This window comes from Eretmochelys imbricata, chromosome 5 (genome assembly GCF_965152235.1).
Source record: "Eretmochelys imbricata isolate rEreImb1 chromosome 5, rEreImb1.hap1, whole genome shotgun sequence".
In the NCBI taxonomy this organism is placed as follows: domain Eukaryota; kingdom Metazoa; phylum Chordata; order Testudines; family Cheloniidae; genus Eretmochelys; species Eretmochelys imbricata.
The window spans coordinates 91,105,419-91,129,467 of NC_135576.1; the positions used below are offsets into that span (position 1 = coordinate 91,105,419).

Sequence of the window (24,049 nt, forward strand, 5' to 3'; positions counted from 1 at the left end):
AATGTATTAAATAAAATAACCACAACACAAAGATGAAGAACTACTACTACTCTTTGATCTGGCTCATAATATTTTTTTTTTAAAAAAAGGACAATTTTTTTGCAGCAAAGCCCCCTCACAGAGGGTGGCAAATGTTCTTGAGGAACAGGTAAGATTTATTTTCATTTGTAAGAGTTCATAAGAAAAATAATCCTAAATCTAAATTTTAAATCTTCAGCATCTGTTTGAAAAATAAACATAGATGCCCATGCACTTGCCATCAGCACAGTGGCCATGCATATATAGTATGCACACAATGCCTTTCCAACCAGATATAAATAAATTACAGAACAGTGGATGCTGGGAATGACACCACTATATCAACCAGAAATTGGTGCTGAACTCAGTGTCTGTATGCTATGAATGTCAAGTGATAACCGCAGGATCACATCTAGCTGTCTCCAGGGACTTAATTCTATCACCCCTGCCATGGCTCAAACATAATCTACTATTTCCATGTTTTAGATTATTTGCGTAGTATCATATCTGTAACAATGTAAAGACATCTGAATGTAGCTAATGACCTCCATTAGCTCCCTCTAATTAAATATATGTTATACCTTTATGGATTTGCTATTCCTATCAGGGTGTACAACAAGATGAGCAATAGTTTCTACACAAAGGGCATTAATCGACGAAGACCATGCACAATTTTGCTTGCACAGTGAAAAAATGGGAATGGAGAAGGAGAGCAGTAGGAATATGCTGCCTGACAAGCACAGTATCTACAGCTTGCCTCAGCATCTACAACTTGTCCTGTCTGATCAAAGTCCTCAGCTTCAACACTTGACCCTGAAATGCATACTGTACATTAATCAGCCTAGCTTCCGCCTGTATTACCAAAGGCTAGCTGGAGAACACTTTCATACCAGTGCTATCACAATATCCTACTCTAAGAGAAGCCGAGGGATTGTATTTAGCATATCGTAGTGTTGTGTAATCTAGTGCAATGCGGGCAGCATCTTTTTCTTTTTACCATAGACCATTGTACTGGATCTGGTGATGAAAAGTGCTAACCAAGCACACTCTTTAAACAATCCCTTTGCTCCTCAGACAGGCTCCCAGAGGAAAGCACAGAATCCTTTCCTTCCATTATATCATTTCAGTGTTTTTGAGCAGGGTTGGATGCCATCTGATCCCATGGTTCCTCCATATAGTGGAGCACACAGCACTGTTTTCTTTCTATCTGGCTTTATCTCAACTAGAAATAAGCTTCCAATAGAGAACACCAATCTTCTTTTTCCACCCACACGCCGAAGCAAAAAAAGTAGAGGTGAATCAAGAGAAACTCCCAGTATCTGTGCAGCAGAAGTCACAAAGTTCGAGTCAAATATTTTTTTCCCTTTTTTCATCCACATCAAAGGCATGAGTACAACAAGGCATTGTTAGTTGCGGGCAATCTGGAGTGTCTGCTGATATAACAGATCAGGTTTTTAAGGCCTTTGTCTATGCAGAGTTACAATAACGCAGAAGCCAGATTGAATAGAAGGAGAGAGAAAAAATGAGAGAAACAGAAAGAGAAAGAGAAAAGAGATACATTTCAACAATGTCAAAAAAGTCAATACTCTGTCTAAAGATGGAGAAGTGCACGTTGCTTGCCCTTTGAAAGCTTCTCCGCATCTTTGTCATTACTACTGTCAGAGTTAAGAACATATTTTGATGGAGTTCAGCGGCCGTTGAACACATTCATTCACGCAGCCCATAAGAGGAAATGCTAGGAGGCTCTAGCCTAGAATATCCAGGTAAACTGGAGAAGCCTTGGCCAAGTTCTGAAGGAGGGAATGGATTTCTTTGATGTTGAGCCTCATGTGAGGCTCCCGTTGCCAACAGCCCAGCATCAAGTCGTACACTTCCTTTGGGCACGTGCGAGGTCGCTGCAGAACTCGGCCCTGAGTGATGCACTCGATCACCTAGTGAGAGAGCAAAGAAAGAATCAATGGAGCAATAGCTAGGCACTAGCCTGCCTTAGCTGGGCAGCACCGCCGATGGGACTTTGAACGTCCCGGTTGGCAGTGCTGACCAGAGCTGCTAGGGTCCCTGGGTGCTGAGCAAAGCAACCCAGTGCCTTACATGGCATGACCTAGTACTGGGTCACAACCCGAATTCTGAAAAACACTGGCTTAAACCACTTCCAAAGTGACATCAGCTAAACCAGAAAAAGGCAATCTGGAATAAGAGGGTCCTCATGGGGTGTGGCACTGGTATAGCTATAGCAGTTTAAATTCATACTTTGCCTAATACTAGTACAATTTTCCTCTGTAGACAAGCCCTGAGTGTGAGTGAATTTATTTCTTATGAAAGGGGCTAAACTGGCAGCCCTGTAGACTGAAATTCTCTGTCTACAGAACTGGTAAATCACGGGCAACAATGGTATAAGCTTCCCAAATCTGTTCCATCAACCTCTCAAAATCCTAACTTAGAGGGACCAATGCCCTTCACCCTACTTAACAGGGTAATTCATTCTAAGGGTTTAAGTTCAGCTCCCACACCCACACAAGCCTCTGTTGAGACTGAGCACAAGTACCCTAACTATTGGCAATTGTGGTAGGGTTTGTGATACAGACTCCATACCCCTCTCTCACTCGGAACTATCCTCTCCCACATGCTCATAGAGGCATCACAGTGGCAGGTGGTCAGCGACTGGAGATACAAGGGGTCATTCCTGGCAGAGTTTTCCTGAGCTTCAGAGGACTTCCAGATCCCCTCAATTTGTTATAGACTGGGGTGGGACAGCAGCACTGTTCTTGAGTCACACACACTGGTTGATACCTGTAATAGAGACTGCCAGAGGTTGGGCTGAAGATACTCCAGCTCCTTTCCTTTGCACGACTGCAACACTTGTCACCTCAGTTTTTTCTCCATACTCCAGGCAGGTTCCAGCCTACCTCACAACTTTCTCATATTCTACTTGGATAACACCCTTCTCTCTTAGTGGGAAAAATTAAAAAAGCCAGAGAAAAATGGACCCAAAACATGACACTTGCGGTAATACCGTAAGTGTTGACAAGTGTGTAGTGATTTTTATAGTAAATAACATTGCAGCTTGTGTGCTATCCTTTCCAATCAGAGAGTGATTCCCTTGTGGCATCCATATCTTTAGTTAAACTCCACCATCTCAAGCACATTTTGTTATCCACAGTGCATTATACACACCTCATTGTTTGAGAGCTGATACCATGGCTGTTTGCCATAGGTGAAGATTTCCCATAAAACGACCCCCAAGCTCCAGACATCACTTTCTGTGGTGAACTTCCTGTACATGATACTCTCAGGAGGCATCCAACGAATGGGCAACATGGTGTGACCACCAACCTGATGGAAAAGAACAAACTTGTTTAAAATAATTCCTATGGGTTCCTTGTGAAGATGTGCACAATGGATGCCAAACTAAGGGAGTGGATATTGATATTTTGTATTTGTGCCCATTAACTTTAAAGAGCTCGTAAGAAAGAAATTAGCAAGATATTATTTCCTATTATCATAAATTCATCTCTTAATCAATTCAAATAGATGGCAATCACTACCAAGATTGATTTCTCAACATTGTGGTACCTTCAAAGAAATTATTTCTGAATTATATACTGATTTTTTGGACTTATTTAGCACCTTCTATTCAAGGGACTCAAAGCACTACAGAACAAAACCTAACACCACCCTAACACACTCATTTTACAACACAGAGAGACTAAGGTATCATGTAATGAGTTCTGTGCAGACATTGCCCCGTCCTGCACTGAACCCTATTGACTTCAAGTGAGCTCCACAGTGGTCTGTCCATATGGAGCTCATTGTAGAAGTAGGGCCAAAGTGATTCCCAATTCCTTGCCTGATCCACAAGACTTCTCCCTTTCTCCTATGAAGAACTGAACATGACCTGGGAGGGGAGAATTGATATTCACCTATAGAAATCTGCAATTATTCATATATTTGCTTTGACTGTGTTCATGACCTTTTTATGTTTACAGTTCATAGATATTCCAGTGAATAAGCTTTACTATTCTGATACCTGATATTCTGATATTCTGACAAATGAATTTTCCATGAATATTCTAGTGAAGAGTGCATTCCAGTCAACTAGACTTTGAGAATAATGAATTTTTAAGTTGAATATTTGCCAAAATTAGAATGTCAAAATGTATAAACAACAAACTGTGATTTTCAAATTGCATAAATAACTAAGCAACAATGTGAATTTCAGTTTGCAGATTTTACAATTGAATCTGCAATTCAAAACTCATTCTGGTGTTCTTTAACTACATCAGTCACCCAATCAATATCATATCACATATCTAATTATGACCTTCATTCTGCATCCACCCAGAGGTAATTGAAGGACTGGGGATTGACTAATGCCATGTGAATTTTTTAAATATTCACAGTGAATTGCTAATGAATTATTGCAGACCAAAATTTATGCACTGAAGAAATCTACAAATAATTTTCAATAATTAAAATATAAAAGAATTCTGCAGTCTGTTTTTAGATAATTTTCCAAGAGAAAAAGGTGCAAATTTTATTGAATGATTTTTTATTACAAATTATTCACTCTCTTCTAGATAGCCTAATCCCCCACCCCCACTCTTTTGGATTAACTAATCTGCTTAATAAAGATCTGTAACTACTGGAATCAGACCCTGATTCAGCAAAGTACTTAAGCACATGTTGAACTCCTTAGGAGTGCCTTTCTGAATCAAGGCCTGTATGAATATTCACAAAGCATTTTTTATTTTCTTAAACAGTTGCACTTTCTTAACACTAGGATCTTCTTTAACCTTGATTCTTTTTTAAAAAAGTTTTTATTTCCATTTTCCAATTTATTTATTGCCCCTTGATATGACATTTCAACTTGATCATACAAATTAACAAATCCACTCAAGTACCTTTACAAATGTAACCTAGTGAACTATCGTGATTTGACACTGACTGCTAGAAGCTGGGAGATGGATCACTCAGTAAATTGCCCTGTTCTATTCACTCCCTCTGAAGCATCTGGCATTAGCCACTGTTGGAAGACAGGAGACTGGGCTAGATGGACCATTAGTCTAATCCAGTATGACCATTTTATGACATTCTGATTATCTCTGAAATGGAGCTGTTGTAAAAGGCTCCAAGAATATTTTCTTTTTAAAGGATATATAATTTTTGATTAATATATTTTCTCCTGTCCGATTATTTAGTTTATGAAACCACATCAGGACAAATTTTTCACTTTTCAAGATTCCAGTCTTTCAAAAGATCATTCCTCCTTCTGGGACTTTACATAAGTTGTTATAAAAAATATTTTCCTTGTTCTGAAGTCAAAACAGCAAATGATATGTGAGCCTAATAAAAGTTCAGTCAGGGTTCAGATTACTTCTAAAGCAATTGGTAAATCTTTTCTCATGTATTTGTCATGCTTCAGTGTTAGTGCAGCACATCAGAAATACAATCATCACTGTTAGACAGCGCAATCATGCTGCATACATTGCCATAAAAGACCTACACCATTATTGATTCCATAAAAATACACAGAAGTGCCACAACCTACCTAAGCATGTGTTTTATTAATAGGCGCTCTTTTGCTGCCCCCAACCCAGATAATGTGGGTGGAGCATGTCCACAGTTGGTGCTCTCGCACCGACAGAGAGAGCACTGCACCGGGGGTAGCTAGCCCACTGTTCAAATCACCACCTTCTGACACTAGAAGTTCTGGGAATGGATAGCAGTGCATTATGGGGGTGGGGTCACTGCCCCCATGATGCAGTTTTCTCTGTCCCATCAATCCATGAGCTTCTGACGACGTTTTGTGCCGTTTTTCAACTTCCCCTGTAAACTTGGCATTCGCCATCTCTGCCTGAAAGCACAGATCCTGCGCTGCTCTTCAGATTTGTAATAAGCATTATGAACACAACACAGCTGATCCTGCAGTATTTCATGAACTGCAAATCTGAAAATGAATTGGTGGTGCCTGCCCTGTTATGTGCTGCCGAAAGAAACAATTCAAGATCACTGTTGGCATTCATGGAGCAGCTGCACACGGTGGACCATCATTACTGGGCTTGCGAAACAAGCACCAAGTAGTGGGATTTAATTGTGATGCACATATGGGATGATGAGCAGTGGCTGCAGAACTTTTGGATGTGCAAAACCACCTTCCTGGAACTGTCTGCGGAGCTTGCCCCTGCCCTGCGGCACAAGGACACCACAATGAGAGCTGCCCTCGCTGTGGAAAAGCGAGTGGAGATCGCTGTGTGGAAGCTGGCAACTCCAGACTGCTACCGGTCAGTCGCGAATCAGTTTGGAGTTGGGATGTTCACCATGGGTGTTGCGGCGATGCAAGTGTGCAGGGCCATTAATTGCCTCCTGCTACGAAGGACTGTGACTCTGGGTGGTGAATAGTGGATGGATTTGCCGCCATGGGATTCCCTAACTGCGGTGGGGGGATAGATGGCACGCATATCCCAATTTTGACCCCAGGTCATCTTGCGACAGAGTACATCAACAGAAAGGGCTACTTCTCTATGGTATTGCAGATGCTGGTAGATCGCCGGGGTCATTTCACTGACATCAGCATATGGTAGTCAGGGAAGGTGCATGACTAGGGCCCAACCAAATTCACAGCCTATTTTGCTCAATTTCATGGATGTAGGATTTTAAAAATCATAAATTTCATGATTTCAGCTATTTAAATCTGAAATTTCATGGTAACTGTAGGGGTTCTAATCCAAAAAGGGGTTGTGGGGAAGGGGTTGCAAGGTTATTGTAGGGAGGGTTGCGGTGCTGCTACCCTTATTTCTGCGCTGCTGCTGGCGGCGGTGCTGCCTTCAGGGATGGCAGCTGGGAAGCGTGACTGCTGGCTGGGAGCCCAGCTCTGAAGGCAGAGCCACCGCCAACAGCACCGCAGAAGTAAGGATGGCAAAGTATGGTATTGCCACCCTTAGTTCTGTGCTGCTGCCTGCAGAGCTGGGCCCGCAGTCAGCAGCTCCCACTCTCTGGCTGCGCAGCTCTGAAGGCAGCAGTGTGAAGTAAGGGTGGCATGGTATGGGGTATTGCCACCCTTACTTCTGCACTGTTGCTGGCGAGGCGCTGCCTTCAGAGCTGGGCTCCCGGGCACCAGCTGCCACTCTCCGGCCACTCAGCTCTGAAGGCAGCACAGAAGTAAGGGTGGCAATACTGTTACCCACCTAAAATAAGCTTGCGACCCCCCTGCATCTTCCTTTTGGGTCAGGACCTTCAGTTTAAGAAACACTGGTCTCCCCCGTGAAATCGGTATAGTATAGGGTAAAAGCACACAAAAGACCAGTTTTCACGGGGGGAGACCAGATTTCACAGTCCGTGATGAGTTTTTCATGGCTGTGAATTTGGTAGGCCCCTATGCATGACATGCACATCTTCAGGAACACTGGCCTGTATAGAAAGCTGCATGCAGAGACTTTCTTTCCAGACCAGAAGATTCCAACAGAGGTTGTGGAAATGCCCACAGTAATCCAGAATGACCAATGAATGTGCATTTAGCAGATTAAAGGCTCACTGATGCTGCCTTTTTGGCAGGTTAGACCTCAATGAGGAAAATATTCCCATGGTCATAGCAGCCTGTTGTGCTCTGTATAACATTTGTGAAGCCAAGGAGGAAAAGTTTCCCCAGGGTGGAGCATTGAGGTGGATTGCCTGGTGACTGATTTTGAGCAGCCAGACACCAGGGCTATCAGAGGGGCTCAAAGAGGGGCAGGGGTATTCGAATCGGGGATGCTTTGAGGCAGCATTTTGATAATGAGTCCCAATAATGTGTCTTTCTGTAATGCATTCAGCCAAGCATTGTTTACTTGTCACCTTGAATGATCCCTGTAATGATTCCTGCCTGCGCGTTAATTATAGTCTGTCAATTGCCACTGTGTATCAATTTCTGCTGCAACAACTGTGTGTAGGACACAAATAAAGAATCATTTAATTTTTAAGACTAAATTTTTATTAAACAGCAACACACAGATTTCCATTTCTTACACGGGACATGACACTGAGCAGCATTCTCTCAAATGAGGCTCTCACAGCTGTGTGTAAGTCCAGCTGTCATTATGGTACATGTCCTTAGGGGTGGAGTGTAAGGGGTACTGTGACAGGCAGGAAACATGTGAGGAATGTGTGTGGGGAGTTTGGGGAGGGCATGGAATACAGTTCTGTATGGCCTGCAGGGGGAGTCAAGCATGGATGTATTCCGACTGCAGTGCAATCAGGGACCTGAACATCTCTGTTTGGTCCTCCATGAGCTTTATCATCTGCTCCTGCTCCTCTATTATCAACACCTGCCCATTTCCTCTCCTGGCTATCCATTCTGAATTTTTTTATTCAGATATTTATTGTCTCTCTCCATGCTCTGTGCTCACTATCAGCATGATCAGATAATTGCAACACTTCTTGAAACATGTTCACCTCCTTATCTGATGGAGGTGCTCTGCTGGTGTGTAGGAGCTGGCCCTCAAGGGCACATCTGCAGAAGCAAAAACACCCAAACAATACACAGAGTCAATATTGTGAGTGCACTCACAGTCCTGAATCATAAAAGTTACATAAGCCTCTTTCTCACCTTCCCTTGGCAAGTATGCAGTACAGTGAGAGCACTAAATGTGGTGAGGGGGGAAGGTGCAAGAAGGGATAAAGGGTCTGGGTGGTTTCAGAAGGGGATCACTATATGTGCTTAGGGACACTATTGTGAATACTGGCACTGTTTTCCGCAGGCGGGGATGATTGAATCTGATATCTCACTGCTGAGGGTAACCGAGGATGCCAGGGTGCATCTCCTGCATATGTGCGGCTTCAGACTGGGTCTGTATGCCACTTGTCTGTTTGCTGCTTTGGTTCCTGCAGAAATAATTGCCCATTGGTGCGGCAAAGTTTCCTGCAATGGGAAAAATAAAAAAGCAGCTCTGCCAAGGAACCGTCGGCAGAGGATTGCAGAGTATCTTCAGGAAAGTTTTCTGGAGATCTCTATGGAAGATTCCTGGGAAATCCTGATGTGCATTAACAAACTTTTCTGCAGGGTCCCAACTATGTAGCTGCACTGTGGAATGAGAAGCAGATATAAACAGTACCTAGAGTGTTGTTAATTTCTATCCCTTCTCCCAGGTGCACCATCTAACAAAATAAAGGACACCTCTGCCTTATGTCACTGTGCAACATCAAAGCAAAATGAGTACTTACTGGAGCTCCCCTCTCCTGCTTCAGGTGTGCCAGAGCCAGAGTACTGGGATTGGCTAGACCCCTTCAGAGTCAAAAAGAGGTCATCGCTTGTCACGCCTCCGGATGACCCTCTCACCTGTCCCACATCCTCCCCCAACTTGATCTCCTAGTCCACCACTTCGTCATTGGGGTTGACTCTGCTAGCCACTGCCTCCAGTTCCCCCAAAGTATCCATGGGGCTTATGGCAGTGGAGGTGGGGTCGCGGCTGCTGACAGCGTGCAGCTCTTGGTAGAAGCAACATGTCTTCAGTGCTGCACTAGAGTGATGGTCGGCCTCCCTTGCCTTCTGGTATGCCTGCCTCAGCTCCTTAATCTTAGCACGGCATGTCCCTTGTTGCATGTCCCTTTCATGCTCTTTCGCCTCCATGCCATGAGCCATCTGCCTGTAGATATTAAAGTTCCTATGGCTGGAGCAGAGCTGCGACTGCACAGCTTCCTCTTCCCACAGACCCAGCAGATCCAACGAGTCTGGTGTAGTCCCGGCAGGAGCACGTTTTCTGTGGAAAGCCAGCATGGTCAGAGGGGAAGATCCTCTGTGAACTCTCCATGCCAAGCAAACAGGAAGTGGAATTTCAAAATTTCCAGGGCGCATGCCTGTGTACCTGGCTGCAGAGCAGTGGAGTTGAAACTGCTGACCAGAACGGTCATGATGGGCATTGTGGAACACCTTCTGGAGGCCACTTAGGGCAACATAAGCAAGTGCAGTGTCTATACTGACACTGCATCACTCTAACTTGGTCGCAAAATGCTCTATGCTGCTCCTCAAAGTGGTTTTATTATGTTGGCTAGCAGGAGAATTACATCGGTGGGAGGACCATTGCAGTGTGTACACCTCCACTGTTTTGTTGATGAAAACTGACTTCTGTCGACAAAACAGTGTAGTGTAGACAAGGCCTAGGAATCAACATATGCACATACTTCAGTGCACTGCTGAATCAGGGCCCATTCATTTCTGAGTCACAATATACCCATCTGGCAGTATAAGGCTGTTGTAAGGCTCAATTAATTAATACGAATAATCCTTGGCTGAAAAGGCACTATTAAATTAGGGGAAGTATTGTTTTAAGTACAAATATCATTAATATCAAGATATGTGAACAAAGATCTTGCTTCCTAAACTAAACTAATGAAGTAAACAGCTCCACCCTGCCACATTTACTTACTGTAAGAATGATAATTCATTAGAAAGACAAAAATGTTAGTCCCTTAGAAACACACAGTCACTTGCCAGGCCAAAGGGCAAGTGCCAGTAAAACATGATTAGTTGTAAGAGGTTTTTGGTCTCGTTAAATATTAAAGCGGCTCTTTGATCCTCTCATCATACAGCATCCATGATTGCTTTGTTTCAGCAATTTCTTTGACTTGTTCCTTAAAAATTAATGAAAGCTATAAACTGTGAAATATGGTTCTCTTATTTATTATTGTTTATTTATCTTATCAGTGATATGAAGTTTAAAAATCAAATTAAAAAAAGAACTTTCCCACTCTAATCCCCAGGGCTAGATGCCTCAAAACCACAGTATAGTTCTAGTAGGACTGTGCGCTGATTTTATCAGAATCAATCAGGAAAATAAATACCATTGGTACAATTATGATAGATGAGTGTAGTGCAATGACTATTTTGGTGACCAAAACTTGGCTGCCACAACTCTAGCTGTCTGCTTTATCAGTAAAAGTAAGACTGATTCATCAGTGATTACACTCGCAGAGAAGGCACTTCCTGAACTCATGCTATTCTTGCCAAGCTGCATTTGGATCAGATATGACCCAGGCTGTGAGATGTTCAGCACAGCCTCTGAGGAGCTGAGTGCCCTCCACTCCAGTTGGACCAAATCCGGAAAGGTATAGTGCACCTGCAACTCCCACTGAAATCAATGCTCAGCAAGGTACATGTTACCTGTCAGGTTTTGGCCCAGTGGTGCAATATATATACTTACTTCTTTATTAACTATCATGAATTAATGATTCAGCAATAAGTCCCCACTTCAGAAACACATCATGACCTAGGGCAGTACCTAAGTATGTGTTTTAGCACATGCATCAGTGCTTTCCTGAACTGAGACCTAAGAGCTACCACAGCAGCCCTTTATCAGCCCAGTAAGAATCACTGAGTGAGTCGCCATTGCCAAGAGAGCTTTAAGTCTTTATTTTCTTGGTAAGCTGAAGGGCCTTGTTATTGTTACACACTGTAAATGAAAAGAAGTAGAATGAATTTTTGTTATTGTTCCAAAACTATAAAAATATCCACGCTGCTTACAATGTAACAGGATTACTCTGGTGTCCTGCTAACTCCTCTCCTGTCCACAGGGAGAAGTGAGTTGGAGTTTTTCTGGGACTACAGGAGCTATTGAGTGACATCCTTGTCCAGCTCATAGGAACAGAGCAACCTTTGCAGAGGACTCCTGTGTCCTTACTCCTCCCTCTGGTCCTCTATCTGGGTAAGAGAGACTTTGTTTATATTTTTGGGTCTTGACTCAGGCCAATGTAAGCGGACTTCCATTGAGGACTCAGTGCCCTCCGTAGGGGAAAGTTGAGGAAAGGGGGTTGCGTCAGTGAGGGATGCCTACAAATCGCCCTCCTCTGGGAGCCTGTAACTGGCCAACAAACTGGGCAGTGCTGGCTTGGAAAGGAACATAACCAAAGCACCTGACAAATACAATTAATTAGCATAGTCTCAGGTAGGCTCCACTGATGGGGCTTCCCATGGAGGGACGAGGCCCATTTAAAGCTACCCTCCTCTGGTGAAATCCTAAAGGAAAGTGATGGTGAGAGAGCTGCCTAGTGTCCCATGGGGTGAATTGCCCTGGTGTGCAATAGCTCTCACTAGTGCAAGGGTGTTCGCTGTACATCGTGTTATATCAGAAGGGGTGAATTGAGCTCTTTGTATCCAAATTAATATATATATATATATATACACACACACACACATACCAATCAATATGATGCATATAGCTTAAAGTATTCCATTCATTTAATCATTAATAATCATTTACACAATGCAATACACAGTGCATTTCATTTAAGGATCTCAAAGCACCTTACTAACAATTTAAGTCACACAAAATTCCACACCCAAAGAGGTAAACTGGGGTACACAGCAGTGGTGTGACTTGCACACAATCCACAGTGATGGGTACATGACGGACAGATCACACACCCTGGCAGCCGCAGTACATTTTTAACTTACAGTCTTGATTCTACTCTTTGCACTGGTACAGGTTACAGTAATTATCAATCTTTTCCGTGCCATTCAGTAATCTAAGTAAATTTCATTTGCAACTTGTAATCAGAGCAAAAACTTTGTGTTCTGAGAAATAAATATGTGAACGCATCCTCTCTTTTCTGCCCACTCCCCTCACACATCCACACCTCCATGCCACAACACCCTTGGGTAACTCTAAACAAAATGAATTCGAGTTTCCCAAGAAGGATCAATGGGTAAAAATATTAGTATAGGGCCCATTCCTGCAAGGTGCTGAGTACTTCTATGAGGTGTTGAGAGCCCTTGGCTCCTGCCTTAGTAGCAGTAGTTGCAGGTGCTCAGCACCGTGCAGGATTGGGACCGTACTGCCTAAAGTATGATTATAATACTACTGTATATACATCACTTTAAAATAGTCATACATTCTGTAGACTAACATTTCAGGTAAAGACCATCTTTAGTGTTCACTGTAGCTAAGGTTATGACAGGTTTAAAAGCATTACAGTTTTAACTTAATAAGCTATCACTTAAATATCTGTTTTATAGCTGTAGCAGTACCACAAAAATGACAAATTTATGGATAAAATTATGGTGTATTTTCTTGGGGGCTTACTTGAAGACAGTTGCCTTATTATGGTTCATTTTTTATTTGAAATTGCACATCCATATAACCCCAATGAGACTGAAGACCTTGTTTCCAAGTCCTAGTATATGCAACTGAGAAGTCACTGGCACGACAGTGTTCTTATATTACAATTACTAGCATATTGGACTAGAACCTAAATCAAAATCTGCACTGTTTAGCTTCTGCGACATGCTACATACCTAAATATACCAAGCCACTAAACTGTGACGTCCTTCTCGAAAGAATCACCTCCAGAAGGAAATGCTGCCACATTTCAAATATGAAATGTCATATTTTAGACAATGCAATGTCATTCCACTGGTCACCGCTTTCATCACTCACCACTTACACTTTCAACAGGAACTTGGTTCTCCTGGAAGGTGCCAGATAAGCCATTCCTGGAAATTCCAGTCCTTTAATTATCCATAGAACAAATACCAGGCTTCGCACTGCCCCACCAATATGCCTCAACCTTGAACTATAAGGAACACTGCAAGAGTTGTGAAGTTAGTAAACATTTTATGCTTATGCGTTCCTTATCCTTTCTGCTGAGGTTGCCAAATGATGCTTTTTGTAATGCTTTTCTGTACTAGGAACTGAAAGTTGTGACACAGAGGCTACGGAACAGTCTTCACACAGTAAAAACGTTTGGATACTACCTACTTGGGCAGCATTGTTACCAGTTAGCTGTGAAGGGATTTATATCCTACCATGCATAGGTGCTGGAACTAGGGGTGCTGCTGCACCCCTTATCTTGACGATACCAAAAAACCACATCTTTTAAGCCTCCAGTTTGTTCGGCCCAGGGCACAGTTATTGTGAACAGGATGCACCCTCAAGTTGTTATTATTGGTATGACATTACAAAAAGCAATCTTTTAAAACTGGTTGTCTGAAGGACAAAATGGCAGATAAAATTCAATGTTGATAAGTGCAAAGTAATGCACCTTGGAAAAAATAATCCCAATTATACATACAATTTAGAAAGTGTCTAAATTCGCTGTTACTACTCAAGAAAGAGATCTTGGAGTCATTGCAGATAGTTCACTTAAAACATCTGTTCAGTGTACAGCAGCAGTCAAAAACACTAACAGAATGTTAGGAACCATTAGGAAAGGGTTATATAAGATGACAGAAAATATCACAATGCCACTATAGAAATCCATTGTACACTTACCCCTTGCATACTGCCTTCAGTTCGGTCGCCTCATCTCAAAGAAGATATATTAGAATTGGAAAAGGTGCAGAGATGAACAAGGATTAGGGATGTGGAACAGCTTCCACAGGAGAAGAGAATAAAAAAGAGTGGGACTGTTCATCTTAGAAAAGAGAAAACTAAGGGGGGATATGACGGAGGTCTATAAAATCATGACTGGTGTGGAGAAAGAGAACAGGGAAGTGTTATTTACCTCTCCCCATAACACAAGAACTAGGGATCACCTGATGAAATTAATAGGCAGCAGGTTTTAAAACAAAAGGAAGTATTTCTTCACACACAATGCACAATCAACCTGCAGAACTCGTTGCCATGGGATGTTGTGAAGGCCAAAAAGTATAACTGGGTTCAAAAAAGAATTACATAAATTCATGGAGGATAGGTCCATCAATGGCTATTAGCCAAGAGTGTCAGGGACACAACCCCATGCTCCAGGTGTCCCTTAACCTCCAACTGCCAGAATCTGGGACTGGACGACAGGAGTGACTCACTCGAAATTGCCTTTAACTGTCCATTCTCTCTGAAGCATCTGGCATTGCCCGCTGTCAGAAACAGGACACTGGGCTACATGGACCACTGATCTAACCCATTATGGTCATTCTTACGTTCTTATAAGTAGGCAGAATGATGTTACAATTGTGTTCACAGTTCTAAAGCTATTCAGAATTGTTTCCCTTTTTAAGCTTCCCTGCTTTTGTAAAAACAAACTGCTGTATCTATATTCTTTTTAAATCGCATTTCTGTGTTTTCATTAAAATACTATATTGCCATTACCCAATTCATTTTTTAAAGAACAGCATTATACTCACATTTTTTATATTGCATTGTCACTACAACACCTATAGCACAAGGGGGCTCTGAGCTGGTTGAAGTCTCTAAGTGCTACTGCAGTACAAATAATAAATAATGTCAGAAACTATATAGTTGCCATTAATGCTCCAAAATACTGACATTGTTAAATGAAAGGGAAGGAAAAATATTTCTTAAATTATTGGAAGATATATTGGATTTTTAAAAAGAAATTAAACCCCTTCCTGCCCTTCTTTACTCCCGTTCTATCATTTCCCATTCTTTTCCTACCCCTCCATCCCGTGCCCCGCCTTTTCTCCCTAGAGGCCAGCCATACTCTTCTCCCCAGAATAACTACTATATTTTGTTTACGTGTTGATTCTTCTGCACTGCCAGTGATCCACTGGATTTAGGCCCTCATTCTGCATTGGCATCTGTGTGGCTGGACCACAGCACCCATATGAAGCCACATGGATGGCAGTGGGGTTCTGCGTGGGTGCAGCTATTTGCTCACATGGACCACAATGCAGGATGGAGACCTAATTCAGAAAAGCAGTTAACCACATGGTTAGTTAAACTTTGATGAGACTTAAGCACATACATAGGTACTTTGCTGAACAAGGATGAGTTGAGCAGATGCCTAACTGCTTTGCTAAACCGGAGCCTTAGTTTCTCATGAGGCTAGTACTAATAGTCTTTTATTTATTTTGTCTTTTAATCTGAACTATTCACTCAACCCTAATAAAACATCCCAGGCAGTGTGCATCAGGATGGTTATAGTACTGCAGGGGTGGTTTGTGTCACACATCTTTTGGTCTTGTGTCTTATGCCCTCTCCTAAAGCATGCTATAATTGCAAAAAAATGTTTTGCCTGTCATACTTATTGCTTAAACTGTAAACCTCTTGTCTCTTGATGAGCCTATCCTCTTTCCTTCTCACAAAATGTTGGCAAATGTTTCTCTTAGCGCAAGAAAGATCAATAATTGTTGTTTTTTCTTCTTCCATACCCTGACCACGCAGACAAAGTCAAGGTCTCCTCCTGAAATATCATCATTCCTTCCATGTCCACTTGTGGAAGAGTAGTAGGTCACAATCCTGGTTAGAATTACAAACAACATTACTCCACAGTGGCCTTTAACCCTATTTGTACACATCTTTGTTCAATACAAGGCTCATTTGTAAAGCTCTTAATTAATTCTAACAATAATTGTCAGAAATCTGAAATGATGACTGGTCAACAGTTTATTGCACTCCATGAATTCTGTTTTCTACAGAATATCTGCATAACATCAGTTCAAAATCATGTGTCAATACTTTCTCTTAGGACAAAATTCTCCTCTCCATTTTGTGCTGTAGATGGGACATCCTCATTTGAAACAAGTACAGACTAGGGTCTAGGGATTGTCAGTGTGACTAAGTAATCCCTATTGAGGAGTGGAAATAATTTTGCCAATGGGGAGAATAAAGTTGAAGTCCTAAATGGAACAAAAATGTTTATGACCATTTAAATCTCTTAGTGCAAAAAACATCTACCAAAGATATTTTCAATGATTTTTAACCTCCCAGCTTTGCCCTATGTAACCTTAGAGATGTCTTTAACATCAGACCTTCAAGCAGAGGATACACCTGAGGTGAGGTGATCCATTAACAGTGTGATCCCAGGGTATTGTATTGCTTTCTAACAATCTTTCTAAAAGTTCTCCTTTTCAAAAGCAATAATACTTTGGATTCACACTATGATCCTATATACGGTGGTAAAAAAATGGCATCAAATTAAGTTTTGTCAATATGGTTGTGGTGGTGTAACCGAGTGCAGGATTTGGCCCTCTGAGGAAGGAAGAAAGTCCCTATAAAATATGGAGAGTTGAACTTCTGCTCCTAGACCACTGGAGACAAAGCACTGTACATTGTGGAAGGGTGAAATGTTTAGGATAAATGGAGAGAAGAAACGTTTAAACACATCCAGGCCACTCAGAATAACCATTCTTTCCACATTTAGATCCCTCCTGAAAAAAACACTTCTTCCATAATGCCCACGAGCAGAGTTCATTAATAAATATACCTTTAAAAGTAAGTTATTCCCTTTTCTGGATTTCCCAGTGTGTTTCAATCTTATCTATGCCTGCCTTTTATGTCACAGTCCTACAAGCTACTCTGGGCAGGCACAGAAGTCCTGGAGTAACTTGCAAGATCAGGGCCTTAAATTGTAAGCTGAGGGCAGAAGCTGTTTCTTGTACAGCACAAAACATGTGGTAACCTAAACAAATAATAAATCATAACTATAGTGGTAATAATGATATGTAGGGCCTACTCTTCCAAGGGACCAAGATGAGAGCCCTAAATAGTGGCATGAATAGACAGTAACTTTGAAAAAGGCCATGTGTTTCACCCTCCTGACTTAGAAGCAAGTTTCCATATCAGTCACAATAAGGCAGAAGAACTGAAGAAATGTTGAATGAAATGAAAAATGACAGTCCCACAAAGTAATATATATTGGTGCAATGGTCAGTATTTAGATGCCTCAGGGTTGAAGTGTCTGTCAACGAAAAAAAGAGGGATTTTTTTTAAATGACATCCATTTATAGTTTAGACTGTAGATCAGGGTCTAAGCCAAAACTAAATGTAATAACCATATGGTATAAATTACAGGGGAGGGCAGCTTCACCACAATATATAAACAAATTCTTGAGACACCTAGGTTTGTTTTTGGAGATAGAGGGGATTTATGGTGAAAAAGCAGGAAGACTGGATTAATATAACCCAGAAAATGGCTTTTGTATTGAACCATACAGCCTCTTTCTGTTCCTAACATGTCCTATGTTCTGTTAGCCTGTATCACTATGACATGTTGCCACTGATAACGTCAACACCAGCATCATGAGCTTTCAGACACAGACAGTTCTATACTTTTTTAACAAGCAACCACAGTGTCACTTGTACCTTACCAATTCCTCCATAAAAGCATCTGGAGGCCTGCTGGTTATACTTATAACACTACAGTTGAGAATGCTTATCATATAGCAGCCACCAAGCAGTTGAAACAATGCTTGTTAAAATTCAGCTGATCCTCATTAGGGTGAATGAGAGTCTAATAACAACATGTATTTTGCAAATTCAGCCTTTGCAGAGTCTATATTAGGGTCAAAACTCTAAATTATATTTGTTTTTATTTGTGGTTTTGGGTGTAATGTAATTTTATGCTAACTGTGATGTATTGTCAATATCTAAAAGTAACAGTTACTTTACTTCAGACTCTGAGAAGGCTAAGCAAAATGCCAAGCAAATCAGTTTGCATCAGTACAATTTAGAGGGAAATCTTTACTCCCAATGTCAAGTCTGAAAGCTGTCTTCAGAATTCTAGAGATCACAACCTCCCCCATGTTTTCTTTTACAGAAGACCATGTTTTATCAGATTTAATGCAGGTTAACATAGCATGTCTGACTCCATCGGTCATGTCAAGTTACATCATAGAAAAAGAGGGGAGGAAGGTCAAAGAGCTTGGTTCATAGCTTTACTATTCCCCTAGGAGTCACAAAAGCATTTCTATAACCTACACAGCATGGCAGCACTACAGTTTTCAGCTGTAATGCCTCATATGTTCTAGGCCTTGAAATTTAGCTTGATATTCTCAACCTATGTCTCTTAATGGTTAATTTGTGGTATGTCTTACAAAGAGTTTAGCAGAGCAGCCACTAGCTACATGAGGCAACAAAGTGAGACACTCAGGCCCTTAACTGCACAAATCTCTAAAAGATGGGGAATTGAAAAGAGATCTGCTGAGTCTCCATGTCTAGTAATGAAGGGAAAGGAATGGTCTTGTGCTTAAAGTACAGACTGGGGGGTTAGCAACATTACATCCTACTCTTGGCTCTGCCACAGCCTTCCAGTGTGACCTTGAGCATGTCACTTAGGGCCCAATTGCGACCTATAAACAACTGGCTGCATTGAGAATGCAGAAGTGCATCGCCTAAGTAGGCATTCCTGGAGGCAAGCACAATGCTTCATGGGACATAGAGGAAGCACAGCTACTATTACACTCTATGCTCACCATACCCTCTCCCCCATGCATGGTCAGCTCTGCTGGCCTGGTGAAAGAAGGGGAAGTCTTTGCCTGTCCTCCCTGCACACTTTGTCTAGGAATCCTAGGATTACTGACCCCTGTTCAAGCAAGCAAACAAGCAAGTTTCTTTGTGATTCAGTTTCTTGAGATGTAAAATGGAAAATACAAAGGGAAAAATCCCAAGGAAGAATGACCAGAAAAAATCCTAGTTGCCTTACACATATGAAAGTTTTTAACTCCTTATTTGTGTCATGACATTATGGCATGATTTGAAATAGATGTGTTAATTCCAAAATGACATGATCATCAAACATTGAATTCAATGCTTCAGAAATATAGATGCTGATTCTGTTGTTACAAGAGCCAGCCAAATACCATTCATGATTTCTTTCCTGTGAAGTTTAAAACATGCGGGTTAGTCCTGATCAAATTCATACATCTTATTATTCTTTAAACTGTGCTTAAAATATTGTATGTACCATAAGATGACAAAGTGTAGTCCAAACAACTGTAAGTATGTTTTACAGTTTGGGGGCAACATTGGAAATGGAACAGTGCAGAGTTTGGCTCCATGTTTATTTTTCCACTCAGTTTTAGTAATGCAGGCTTCTCCCATCAACTTTCTCATTTTCCGTTTGGCTGATGTTGCATTGTCTTGCATTTTCAATGGCACTGGAATTACCAAGACTGCTTTTGTTTAACACTAACACTGAGCTGAAAATTACATAGAGGACTGTAATGCCAAAACAACTTTTCTTTTGCCTCCAGAGTTGGCCAAATCTTTTCCTCATGAAAATTGGCAGGAAGGATTATTTTAGGAAGAAATCACCCCCAGATTTTCCTCATGGAGATTTCCCCACAGCATATAATTAGAGTGGGTGTTTGGCTTATGGAGTTTAAGACTGTACAATCTCCCCCAAAACTGGCAGACCTATGGGAGTTGCTGGGATACCAGAGCCAACTGTGCAGAGATTCTGGACTCTCATTTCATTCTCTGGCCTCCAGCAATCCTCCCAATTTCCTGACAGTGGTGCTGCATTAGAGCCAAGCTAAGGGCCCTCTCTGACCTCAGCTGACCCTGCTCTTTACCTCTCTCCACCTCTTTCTGTCCCCTTGGAGTGAGATGTTCTTTGGGGGAGCATCTCAGTGACATCTTTTTCCTCCTTCAAATGCAAGGTCTGCATATCTGATTAACCTTAACACTAGCTATGCAAAATGGAAGAGGTTTCTTACTCCCTTCCCATACTGTACACTGTATCAGCATCTGTACACTGTACACTGATCATGATCCACCCTACAGGAATAGGAATTCTATTAAGGAGAATGTCCACTGCTTGTGAAACTTTGTAATTATATAATTCATTCCAAAACTTAGTATTAATACAATGTTTAGGATGATAAATCACACTAAGGTAGGATATGTTAAAGCTGAAAACTCAATATTTAGAACTTCCCTCTTCTGTTTCTGCCTTGAAATATTGACTCCGAGTCTGAACCAAATTACATTACTTCAATTTTACACTAGAGTAATTAGGATCATCAATTAGTCCTTAGTCTCTCTCTCTCTCTCTCTGTAAAATGTGTGTGTCATTTAGTACCATTTTTAGTATAATACAAATGGGGATTTCTTACACAAATTTACATATAGTAAATTACAGCATTTGCAGTCTTCAGACTTGCTTGAATTTTAGATGTCGTTGATATCTACAAAACAAGCCAAGTTTGAAAAAAAACCCTGTTCAGTAATAGTTTGAAAGTTATGAATGTACCAGGCTGTCAAGATGAATTTTTTTTTCATTTTATTTTTAAGATCATCTCAAAACCTAGAGCACTTGAGCGCTGTAGGAATTAGGAAATAACTTGTAAATGCTGGTTGCAGATAATTTCTTGGAGAATTTCACACCAAAAGGAAATTAGATTGCAAGCTTTTTTGGCAGAGACAATCTTTTTGTTCTGTGTTTGTCCAGCACCTAGCACAATGGGGTATGGTTCATGACTAGGTCTCCTAGGTGCTACAGTAATAACAAATAAAAAATAACTAATTTATCTGAGCAACTGTAAAATGTGGGGAGAGTGCTTACAACAGAAATTGCGCTTTAACTTGCTTTCACTATAGTGGTTGGGATAATTCTAATGAAGTTTACATTACTTGTGTCCTTCAGAATATTTTTCAGTTGCTTTAGATGAAAACTTTTGAAATATGTTTCCATACAGTCTGCATTTCCTCTTAAAGTCATGCCACTTTATATTGCTCTTTAGACATGCTTACAGTCCATGTACAGTATTATCTAATGCACTCTATGTTTTTATTAATGTTCTACAGTTCCGCTCATGAGTAATCTTTGTTTTCTTGCCACGTAAGTATTATTTCCACTGTGTATTGGATTTTCACTATGGTATATTCTGGAGTTCTAGCCTATATTTCCCTTTAAAAATAATAATTCAAAGACAAAACAAACAAAAACAACAAACCATTGAAACTGGACTTTGTACAAAACTGGTGATTTTTCCTTATCTCGTCCACCCTATGCCAGCCAACTTATGGCACTGCTTGGGAATGGACACTCCCCCATCTTTGACAGTGTACTAAGGCTGAAAACCCCATTCATTTTGCCTCCTTCAGTGTCAAAGATCAGCTTCTTTCTGAGACACCAGTCAGTCACTCACCCATCCAAGAGACTCCAGTTCCAGCTGTCTTAAATAAAAGCAGATGTACTAGCAAATTATCAAAACAGATAGAAAAATCTCAACATAAAGGCATTTCATCAGATCCTACAGAAAATATCACTAAGAGCAGTGTAGCTGGGACTGAATTGTGACTGGGAGACTCACAGTTCGGTCTCTACTTTCCCCTTGTTCCACAGGGGAAATAAATTGCACCTGCCCTTTTCCTGGCACAGCTTACTTCCCCTCTCCGTTCTTTCTCAGTTGGGCTGGACACCGGGGTGAGATGGAGAACCAAGTCTCAGCCTATGCCCCACCTCTTCCCCCATTCTCTCATTCACCTGCACAGGAGGGAACAGGAACCCCCGTGTTGGCTACTCTCCCCACATTCTGCTGCCTGCAATATGGATAACCCATGCAGGAAAGTAAGGGAGCTCCTTACACCCTCTTGCTTCTATGTTCAGGAATGTAGCCAGGGTCACAATCTAGATTTAAGGGAGACAAAACTTGAGTTACAGAGTATGGATATTTTATCTACAGTACAGAAGAGAAAAGTCATTTTCCTTTCATAGCCTAAAACTGTGCCTGCAAGGCCTGCAGCCTATCTGTACCCCAAACTCCTTTCTCAGTTATTTGGCTCATTCAGTTTATATGAAACCTCTGATACTGTGGTTTTGAACCACCAGCAGTCTCTATTGACAGTCTTGGTATACCACAGAATGAAATATTTTAGGAACCAAGCTGAGGGAAGTTAAAGGTGGAGAAGAGGTGATCCATGAAATGATCTTTCTCTTATGTAGTGACCTAAAGGTCAGAGAACCACTGTACTAAACAAGGTCCTTTTTTGTTCCCAAACATGCCATGCATGGATATTCCAGCTTTCCATCATCCTCTGAAATCAGTTTTAGCTAACTCTTGATTCTACTTTATCTTTCATCTGTTTCACCTTTCACATAATTCCCAATACCAGTTCATGACAGGTGAGCTGAGATGGTCAAAGGAGTCTGATGAGTTAACATGATCGTTGTTTCTGAATGACGTTCATTTAAACAAGATTGGTTGGTTTGATATTTGACCTACTTTTTAACATATCTGCTTTTTAAATTCCATCGAAAACTTTATACAGTGAGACATCATCAATTTGTACAAAGCAGTAGGAGCCCTATTATAAGATTACTGTATTTTGTGAACTAGGAAGCAAAATAATAAAATAATAATAATAATAATAGGATGTAAAAAAGGGTCGTGAATACTCCATTACAAAATGCACCTCATTTTTTTGGACAAGTATAGCTTAGTTTTAACTTTTTGTGATAATATTTCATAGCCTAGTAGTAAATGTACTGTAGTATATTTTGTAAAAGTAATAAACTGTTAATGATATGAGACCTCGCTGTTGCTCTTTGCTATTAAATCTTTGCTGGAAAGTGAAATGAGGCTGCCAGTTTTTGTGTGAGAGTTATTGGGTATGGGAATTAGTGAAGTGAGAATTAACCACCTCAGATTCTACTGCCTGTGTGTAATTTTCTAAAACAAAAACTTTTAACACTCGTCATTTCCTATTGGCCAGAGTTTGAAAAGATGCTCAACAGTACAGTATATGACATAATATACCCAAAGCTTCTGCCCAGTATGAATTAATTCTGACAATTCAGGAGTGTAATGTTCCTTCTAAGGGGCTTCTTAACATGGCACCGACATAGACTCTCCAAACAGGGCAACGACATGGAAGTAGGAAAAGGGAAGCCAATAAGCCAGTGTTTTCCATCTTGGGAGTGGGGGTAAATCAGACTCCTTGAGGGTTCCAGATTAGCCTAGAAGAGGTGTGGGGCAGAGAAGAGGAACAGGGGACAGCAGGACAACACAGAAGGAAAGGAATGTGTTTTCCAGTGTGTATGAATGGCTGTGGTCAGTACTGAGTGCAAAATACTAATGAATAATTTGTAACAATCAGAGCTGCGCACATAAGTGATTTTCGTTTTGGTGGCAATTCCAAAAAAGTGGGGGGTGGGGGAATCATGTTGGGTCAATCACAACATGAACTTTTTCAGAATTTTCAGTGAATTAAAAAGTTTTTAAAAAATCTTTTCACGTGGAACAATGGGTTTCCTTGTGATCTTGAGTATTAAAAACTTTAAAAAAAAATAAAAGTGGAAGGAAATTTCTAAAAAGTTTTTCCAAATTAAAACTCAAAACGTCTTGTTTCAAAAATGTAGAAATGAAACCTTTTAATTTTTTTGG

At 41.0% G+C, this 24,049-nt stretch overlaps 1 protein-coding gene across 3 annotated transcripts in view; it reads right to left on the reverse strand.

Annotated features, from left to right (window-relative positions):
• Positions 1-1,763: 1,763 nt before the first annotated feature.
• The window catches only part of NTRK2 (neurotrophic receptor tyrosine kinase 2), a 260,421-nt gene continuing 238,135 nt past the window's right edge, over positions 1,764-24,049 (reverse strand). For all 3 annotated transcript variants that reach the window (XM_077816387.1, XM_077816386.1, XM_077816385.1), the window contains 2 exons: positions 3,193-3,351; positions 1,764-1,949 (listed from right to left, as the gene is read on the reverse strand). In XM_077816387.1, the coding sequence (XP_077672513.1) occupies positions 1,764-1,949; positions 3,193-3,351 (345 nt within the window). The remainder of the gene's footprint in view (positions 1,950-3,192; positions 3,352-24,049) is intronic.